The following is a 9593-nucleotide window of genomic DNA, read 5'->3' on the forward strand; positions in this document are numbered from 1 at the left end:
CGTGGCCGAGCGCCCATGGCCGCCCGCCCGTGGCCGCGCGCCGCCCCGCCGCGCCCCTGGCCGCGCCCGTGGCCGCGCCCATGGCCGCCCGCCCGTGGCCGCGCGCCGCCCCGCCGCGCCCCTGGCCGCGCCCGTGGCCGCGCGCCTGGCCGCGCCCGTGGCCGAGCGCCCCTGGCCGCGCCCGTGGCCGCGCGCCTGGCCCCGCCGCGCCCCTGGTCGCGCCCCTGGCCGGCGGCCTCACAAGGACTGGATTGCTTTTTGAAAAAAAACAGGGACCCGATTGCTTTTTTAGCCTGCTTATGTGTGGGCCAACTCTGTCAGAAACACGCTTAAAAGAGCCTAATCGGGCTCTTTTCAGACTTGATAGTTTTTTGCCGCAGTTTAGGAAAAAAGCGATAGTTTTTCGCACAAAATCGTAAAGTGGTAGTTTTTCGTCACGGTTCCGTAAATTTTGGTAGTTTTTGGTTAAATACTCCAACAAATCAGAAGAGAGGTCGCACCACAAGCAAACAATACAATGATAGAGACCTGCTCGCATTGCATCTAAATTCTGAACCGAACAGAGCATCCGGAGCACTGAGAAATGCAACCAATATACGGAGGAAGGGACAAAGGGGGCGAGCAGAGAGAGATGTAGATGGAGATGGAAAGGAAAGTGAATTCCAAGTACCTTGCAGGGGAGTGTGCAGTGATCCAAGAACGCCTCAGTCTCTTAGCAGCTTCTTGTGGAGCTGATGGCAGAGAGGGAGGGGTGGCCTCATGTAGGCAGATCAGAGTTGTGCTTGCCACATGTGGGAACCAAATTCCAGTGGGGAGCCAGCAATTAGTCGTGAACCCCACATGTGTGAGAACGAACTTAGGACACACAGTCTCTCTCCGAGTCCACTGTTTATATAGGAACAGGATGGCCCATTTGGAACCGGCCCTTTCAGAATTGGTGGCAAGGTGTGAAAACTCATGTCAGGTAAACAGTGCTATTTTGCACAACCCGGAGCCCTCACTCTTTCCCTTCCCATGTCTCCGTTTTCTTAACACAGTTTAAACGCAAACAAATTCGTCACAGACTCACAGGCGCCTTCGTACTCAACGGTAACGTCTCCTTCCATTAAACGCACATCGCCAACCACAGGTTGGTTCGTGTGTCTCTGTTTTTTGGTTAATAATGTGTTTTGTATCGGTTTTTGGTAGTACAAACAATCCGGTGGGTGCAACTTGACAAATAAACAATGGGGTGAAAGGACGCAGGAGAAAAGGGAAAGCTCCCTTGCAATTGCACGGCTGTAAAGGCATGCATCAAGGTCTGTTTGTGGGCACTGTGTCTGGGAGTAACACTTTGTGGTCACCGACCGCTGGTTTGAAGATCTGATCAAGAAACATAGTGTATGCTGATTTTATTCATTCGGGAACCGAAAGAGAATACTTAATTATGACGAAAGGACATATGTTCACAACGCTACAAATGAATGAAGATAAAGTTCTATACACAAATATATTTAAGGTAGTAACAAATTATTGCATTATGTAATAAAAAGGGTTACCATCGGTGAGTACAGACATATAGCTTAGGAATGTAAAAATGTCACTGCATTAGTCGTCGACTTCTACAAAATATTCTTATTTTCTTTCTGTATGGAAAGTAATATCAGTTTTTTTTTGCAGGGGAAAGTAATACATCAGTTTTAATTCAAGAAAAGTACTCTCTCCATCCCAAAATATGTGACTCGGTACTCCTTCCGTTCCAAAATAAGTGACTCAATTTTACACTAATTTTGGACGGATGAAGTACTTGGTTTAGCTAAAACAAAGGTCACGTCTTAGTTTGAGTTACTCAAAGCCAACATAGAGTAACCAAGCTTTGGCTTGAACTTTGCACATTTTGTCATCTTGCGAAAAATCTGAAATTCTGAAAAATATTTTCGATCGGAAATACTAACTAGTGAACATTCTCTAGGAGGGGGATGGCAAGCGAATGTTTTTTGATGACATTTTTAGGTGGTAAGAGATGGCAATTTCTGCCCATTTTTGCTGCAATTTTTTCTTCTTTTAATGCCATGCGTCTCTGAAGAACCTGCTAGAAAAACGTTCGCAAATGGCACCCCTTCCAGCGAATATTCGGCAGCTATTTGGTTTCTTTTTTATTATTATAATCTCGACCAGAACTCATGAAATGTCGGCAATTCAGATTAGATCTGATCGAAATTTTGAAGTGATTGTATAGTCAAACTTTTTTTTTTGAAGTGATTAATATTTTGGTACCCACCGGTACATTACAAAACCTTCTTCAAGTTTTTTTTCCTTTTGCCGAAGCACCGGGCATTTGTTCTTGGGGCAGGAACCTATGTACCCTAAAAAGAACATTTATTCAAGGGCTTTGATGGCAAGAAAGAGTACTCATTTGACTTGTTTTCCACAGGACCTCCAGATCCAACCCGCCAATCTAGGTGCGTGGAAAAGGCAATAATACCAGCAACCATGTGGTAGGACCAGCCTCCCACACACAAGTTGTATATCTGAACCATTATTAAAAAGGTTAACTAACTAACTAACGTGGAGAAAAGGAAGAAAAATGCCATCAGATGCCATACTGGCCTCTTTGATTCATAATATTGCAAAAACACAGGAATAGGAAAAACGGAGGATTGGAGTGACATGTTCCTTGGATCCCTGTAAGATTTGAGTTTGTTTGATTGTGTCATGGAAAAAACAAAGGATTTCTTCCAAGAGGTTGGAGTGGATGTTAGAATTCATGTGAAATGTAGTACAAATAAATCCTTAGAAAAAAATCCTACGGGATTCAATCCTACGAATCAAGCGACCAACGTATGAAAATTTCCTAAGGATTTTAATCCTTCAAAGATCCTATCAAAATCCTTTGGATCAAAGAGACCCTAAAGGCTAGTGGTGCCACGGCTGCATGAGCTCCACTACAGATTGTGCAGCTAAGCAGAGAAGGAGTGAGGAAAGGAGGAGAGGAGAAGAGGGACAATGGTATCGCACATGTTATATCTGCATATACATCACCTCACAAACATCCCCAGAAACAAATTAAAGCTTCTGGAGCTGCTCTGCTCTGGACAGTTTGTTTGATTGTTTATTTATGCACTCCAGTAGTTCTGTGGACCAAGACTTCCAGTCCTTGCCAAGATTCTGCCATTCAAATTATGGAACCCAACAGCGACCTCATTACTACAGTGAATCGAAGCGGATAAATTTCTCAAGTCGTTGGTCTGGCTCCAAGATCCAATGCCAAACTCGGTTGACTTTGTGATAAGCTACAATCTTAACCACACCATTGCATCAGGTTTACCGGTTCAGAAACCTAATTTATACTCTCTTTTTTTTTTGCGAACTCAAAAACGTATTACTCAATCACTGGTTCCTTATAATCTTCTGCTACTGCCTCCAGCACATCAGCCGGACCCGAATTAAGCCAAGTCATAGTCCTGCCGGTTATTCTACCGAAAGAAGCAAGACCATCAGCGGCCTTATTCTGTGATCTCGGCACATGAGTAATACAAACTTGACGAAGAGTAAGAAGAAATCTAATCTCATTTACTATTGAGGCATATGCAGACCGGTTCACCCCACCTTCATTGAGCATGCTCACCATCTCTGTGGAGTCCGTCTCGATGACGATCGGCAGTTCCGAGCGCTGGATAGCTGATGACAGCCCTTCCATACAAGCGCAAAGCTCCGCTTCTGACGCATCTCGACAAGAGAACAAAGCTTTGCAAGCAGAGAAAACAATCTCGCCCACAGAATTCCTCAGGATCATTCCCGCTCCTTCTTCCTCACTTGAAACAAAGGAGCCGTCTGTATTCAGTTTAACCCAGCCAAGCGCTGGTTTTTCCCACCTTCGCTGCACCACATTTCCGGTAGGCGGAGGAGCACGATCAAAGGAAACAGTATATTTCCCTTTCGCCGGATCCATGTACGTATTGGTTCTGATCACTACCAGAGAATCCAAATAGCTCTGTAGGAATTTGATTGATACTTCCATTGGTGGGGCAGGTTTAGAGTGAACTAGCTCATTCCTCACATACCAACTTCGCCAGAAGATCATAAGCAGCATGCAGCGCTCCAATTCTGACATGTCGCCAGAACTTGTAACAGCCATTCCTTCCCATCATAAACAAGCCTCTCTAGTTTCGGTAGCTTCCATATCTTGGCCATAGAACGATATAGGTCTCGACCATACTGACATCTAACAAAGGGATGATAATTGTCCTCTGGATCCAGCCCACAAACTGGGCACATGCGTGTTGTTTCTAGGCCAATTCTATGCTTATTCTTCCATGTGGGTAGGCCATCTGTAACCAGTCTCCAGGCAAAATTCGCCACTGTCGGTGGTGCCCCACACTTCCAAATAAAATCCCAGCACCTCCTACCCCCATTTACAGACATACTGGACGATGCCGCGTTCTCTCTGTGCAGTTCATCGAAAGCAAGGTGGTACGCACTCTTTACTGTAAAGTTCCCCAACCTTTCTGGACCCCATGCAATAATATCATCAGCAAGCCTTGGAGAAGCTCTGATTTTTAGTATTTCTTCGACATCAGCAGCAAGAAAATATTGTGTTAGCAGTTCCACATTCCATCCACCATTATCCTTTAGGAGGTCAGCGACAAAACGGATACGACATCGGCCCTGCCTTGAGATAGGTTTGTATGAGAACGGTCGAGGAATCCAGTTGTCACGCCATACTCGTATGGATTTACCATTGCCTACTCGCCACAGCAAACCTTTCTTCAACAGGTCTAGGCCGTGGCTTATAGCTTGCCACGAGGATGACGCATTGCCCGAAAAAACAGTATCCTCTAATTTCCCATCAGGGTAGTATCTCGCCTTGAGAACCTGAGCACATAGACTATCGGGTCTAGAGATTAACCTCCAAGCTTGACGAGCTAGTAGGGCCTGGTTGAACAATCGGAAATCTCGGAAGCCTGCTCCCCCTCTATCTTTTGGTTGCATAAGGTGATCCCAACCTCTCCAATGTACTTTCCTTTTCCCATCAGTTGATCCCCAATAATAGTTCCTCACCATCCTTGTGAGGTCATCACACACCGAAAAAGGGATCTTGAAAACACCCATGATATAAGTTGGTAATGCCTGAGCCACTGACTTAATAAGGGTCTCTCTGCCGGGCCGAGCTAGATAGCCATCACCCCACTGAACAAGTCGTTTCGTAAGGCTTGTTTGAAGATTCTGAAACTTGCCCTTAGACATACGACCATCCGGAGTGGGAAGACCCAAATACTTTTCCTCAAAAACCAGGCTAGTAACCCCCAAAGCATCTCTAACCTGTTCCTGTACCGTTGCAGGGCAAGCTTGGCCAAATAGCATAGAGCACTTGTTGTAGTTGAGAGTCTGCCCTGTTGTTGACCCGTACAGGTCCAGTGCAACCTTAACTCTTTCTGCTTGTGGTTTAGACGCCTCAAAAAACAGCAAAGTATCGCCAGCAAACAATAAATGTGAAATGCCTGGCGCCCTTCGACATACCCTGACAGGAGTAATATCACCACTTTGCACTTTGCTTCTCAATATGGCTGATAATCCATCTGCCACAAACAAAAATAAGAATGGAGAAAGTGGGTCATCTTGCCGAAGCCCTCGCGACGGTGCAAATGAATCCAAGAGAGTCCCATTTAGTTTAACAGAGTACCTCACCGATGTGACACACACCATCATCCAGTCAATCCATCGTTGAGAGAAACCCACCTTTTGCATCACTTGCTTCAAGAAACCCCAATCCACTCTATCATAGGCTTTGGACAGATCCAGCTTATATGCACAAAAGCTCTTAGTTGGATCCTTCTCTTGTTTAATGTGGTGAATACATTCAAAGGCAACAAGAGCATTATCCGTAATCATCCTTCCGGGTATAAATGCACTTTGTTCTAACAAGATCAACTCATCCAACAACGGAAGCAACCGATTCACAAGGCACTTTGAGATGACTTTGTAAATAACATTGCAGAGGCTAATTGGCCTATAATCAGACAACTTCATTGGGTTAGAAATTTTAGGAATCAGCACAATTGTAGTAGTGTTAACCCCCTCTGGCATAACACCCGTATGGAAGAAGTTTCTGACTGCAGCTATCACACTTTCCTCAACAGTACCCCAATTCCGTTGAAAGAATCTGGCCAGGAACCCATCCGGCCCCGGCGCCTTCAAGGGCCCAATTTGAAACATGGCGTCTGAGATCTCCTTATCCGTGAAGGGAGCACACAACTTTTCATTATCCTCAGCCGACACCATTTGCTCAAAAAGATCTACAACAGGAGACGCATTAAGAGATGTATCAGCAGAAAAAATATTCTGGAAATATTCATTAACAAGTATCTTCATTGTGGCCAAATCTGAGTGCACAATTCCAATACTATCGGTCAATTCTCGTATCTTATTCTTTCTTGCCTTCCATACAGCCTTGCTATGGAAGAATTTTGTATTCCGATCACCCTCCTTAAGCCAAGAGATTCTTCATCGTCGTAACCACATCATTTCCTCTTGATACAGGAGTTCATTCATTTTGTCTGTTACCCTTCTTATGTCTTCTCTATCTGCATTCATATTCATGAGCTCCTCCAACTGAGATCGGGACTTGGCAAGCTCCCTCGTCACGTTGCCGAACTTCTTGCTCCATGCCCCCAGCGTTCTCATAGTTCTTTTGAGTGCATCACTCAACTGTGCCATATTATTGATTGCACCAACCGCAGCCCACGCTTCTTTGATGATATCTGGTAGGGCCGAATCCCTCTCCCAGAATATTTCATAGCGCCGGCTCTTCCCTCCTACAGGATCTTGGTCTGGCTCCCCTTTCAAAAAGATCATAACATGGTCGGAGCATGGCGTGGGGATGTGTTCAACTGAAGCAAAGGTGAATAGATTCCGCCATTCGTTCGTAGCTACTGCCCGGTCCAACCTTACTTTCACATTAGCTGAGCCACCTCGCTTATTGTCATAGGAAAAGGGCACTCCAAGGAAACCCAAATCCACGAGCTTGCAAATTTCCAAAGTGTCCCGGAAAGCTATCATTTGGGACTCTGCCCTCGGCGTGGCCGAGAGGTGTTCAAAGTTCCACATTGCCTCGTTAAAGTCGCCTATCACTAACCATGGGAGGTTACTCAACGTTTTCAGACTCTGCAGCTTCGACCACATAAGATGTCTATTTTCCACCCGAGGCTCCCCATATACAAAAGTTGCCCGCCATTGTTCTGCACCTTCATACATCCTATTCAAAGCATCAATATGTCGCTCATCTTTGTTCAAGATTTCCACTACACAGTTTTCATGCCAGTACACCGCGAGACCACCACTCATGCCATTGCTATCGACTCCACAAAAACCCTTCAAACCCAGCCGGTTTCGCAGTCTTTTCATCTTTACTTCCTTTTGTCTAGTCTCACATAAAAATATGAACGTGGGGGAACGCGACTTGCAGATTGTCGCTAACTCACGAACTGTCCGGGTGTTCCCCCCTCCCCGGCAGTTCCAACTTAGGCAATTCATTGGGCTCGGCGGCCCTCCAACTCGGAGGCCGCCTCAACAGTAGTTTCCATATCAACTGTATCCTCACTTCCTACTACACCTTCACCCTGACGTCTTCTCTTGACAATAGGTTGTTTGCCCGGGGTAGAGTTGGGGTCCGTTACATCGGGCCCCTTGGCACCCCCTCCATTCTCAATCTGCAGGACAGTATCAGCTACTCTGCCGGCGAGGTTAGGGACTAGGTGCCCTTTAACATTGACTGTCCCATCCGCGGAGACTAACCTTTTACGAGCAGTATGCTCCTCCTGTCGCAGCATCAACTTATATTGGACCAAATCCATTCCCACCATATCATCTGCAAGCTCTGTATCACCTTCCTTCCTACCAGCATACTGCGACCTGCCTCCCTGCTCCTCTCGCCCTCTATCTCTACTTCCTCCACGACCATCGCCCCTGTTACCACCTCCCCTTCTACCCCCTTCGTTCCAACTTCCCCTACCTCCCCTTACACCACCACCAATCGGCTCACTAACCCAGTGTAGCGATTCACCCCATTCACATTTGTTGAGGTCATGAGTACCATCACCACATTCCTCCACCACATGTCCCATGCGCCCGCAAAAATAACAGAAATCTGGAAGTTTCTCATAGTACACCGGGTATTTCTTCCTTTCCTTCAAATTAATGGGAACGAACCTCACCAAGGGCTTTGTGACATTGACATAAACTCTAACTCTTAGATATCCGGAGGGATTGATTCTTCCTTCATTCACCACCACCGTGAACGGTGGTTCTCCTACCTTCTTCGCCACCTTCTCTGCTAGCTCCTTCTTCCTTGTTAAACCATCCGGTAATCCTTTTATTCTTGCCCACAATGGATACATGTTCAGTGCATAGTCTGAGACGTTCGTGAAGCCATCATACTCCACCAATACCACAGGATCTCTTCGGAACTGCCACGGACCTCCATCCATCACGCGCTTCCAGTCGCCTAAGCAATGGCACTGTGCCAAAAACAAATTTGGGCCTTTGATATTGAATGTCACCCCTTGTGCACATGCCCACGCGTTCCGCATCGAGTTCAACAGAGCGGCATGGCTAAACGGGCGCAGGGTATGAACCCTAAAAAGCGCAAGCCAGCGAACTTCTTTGATCAATTCTTCAACCTCTCCGGAAAGATCGAGATCCTCCTCTTCTTCTCCTTGAAGATTCAGCCCTTCAAACACATCTTCAAGATTTGGATCAGGACCATAGTGATCCCAATAGGCTTCTTCTGCGTTCTCCCGTTCCGCTCCTGCACCTATTGCTTCTCCTTCTCCCGCTACATCATCGATCTTAGATGGATCTGGCGGCACAAACCCGCCCTCCGATGCCTTCTCTCCTTGCATCTCCCTTGCTAGTTCACCTTCCTTCGTGCCTCCCCCGAACTCCGATCTAACCTGATTCTCCATGCAGTCGCCAGTTAAGGCCTACCCACGCCAGACCTACCAAACATCGATAGGGAATCGAACATGGAATTTGGTGGACTTCGGGTGCGCCGCCGAAGGAGGAGGTGGACCTTAGGGAAACCCTAAGGGAAGTAGTCGTCAATCTATTTCTCGAACGTGTGTTTAGAAACCTAATTTATACTGGATATCAATTTTGGTATATGACATCAACCCAAGATCCAACGCTTCGATGGTGTTCTTTATTCCAATGGGAGCTAGCATTCTTTTTTCCATATACCTACTAATAAAAGAAATAGGTATTCTTAGTCTGTTTTGCTATTTTACAGAAAATCCCCTAATGTTTCTCACGTTAAACCCGCAGTACATATCAAATGTTTTTGAAAATACTCATATCTTCTAAACCGTAACTCCAAATTTAATATGTTATATATGGAATTTGATTAGAGAAATATGTAGAATCTGAATATGATGTTCTTTTATCTGTTAACAATTTTAAAAATATTATCTAAGCTGCAATATTAATTAACAATGCATTATCCGTCTTTTTTCGTACCGGTACTAATTCAGATTGGGGATGAACACCTCAGCAAAATCAGGACTGGACATGAAATTGAAGATAACTTCCATTGATGCACACATGTCTCCGTAGTGTGT

At 45.8% G+C, this 9593-nt stretch overlaps 1 protein-coding gene across 1 annotated transcript in view; it reads right to left on the reverse strand.

Moving 5' to 3' along the window:
* Positions 1-7086, reverse strand: part of LOC119309449 — a 10908-nt gene extending 3822 nt beyond the window's left edge. Inside the window, exons 1-2 of the mRNA XM_037585447.1 lie at positions 6544-7086; positions 6123-6321 (exon numbers count right to left, since the gene is read on the reverse strand). Of these exons, the coding sequence (XP_037441344.1) occupies positions 6123-6321; positions 6544-7086 (742 nt within the window). The remainder of the gene's footprint in view (positions 1-6122; positions 6322-6543) is intronic.
* Between the last annotated feature and the right edge of the window lie 2507 nt (positions 7087-9593).

Source organism: Triticum dicoccoides, chromosome 5B (assembly GCF_002162155.2).
Source record: "Triticum dicoccoides isolate Atlit2015 ecotype Zavitan chromosome 5B, WEW_v2.0, whole genome shotgun sequence".
NCBI lineage: Eukaryota > Viridiplantae > Streptophyta > Magnoliopsida > Poales > Poaceae > Triticum > Triticum dicoccoides.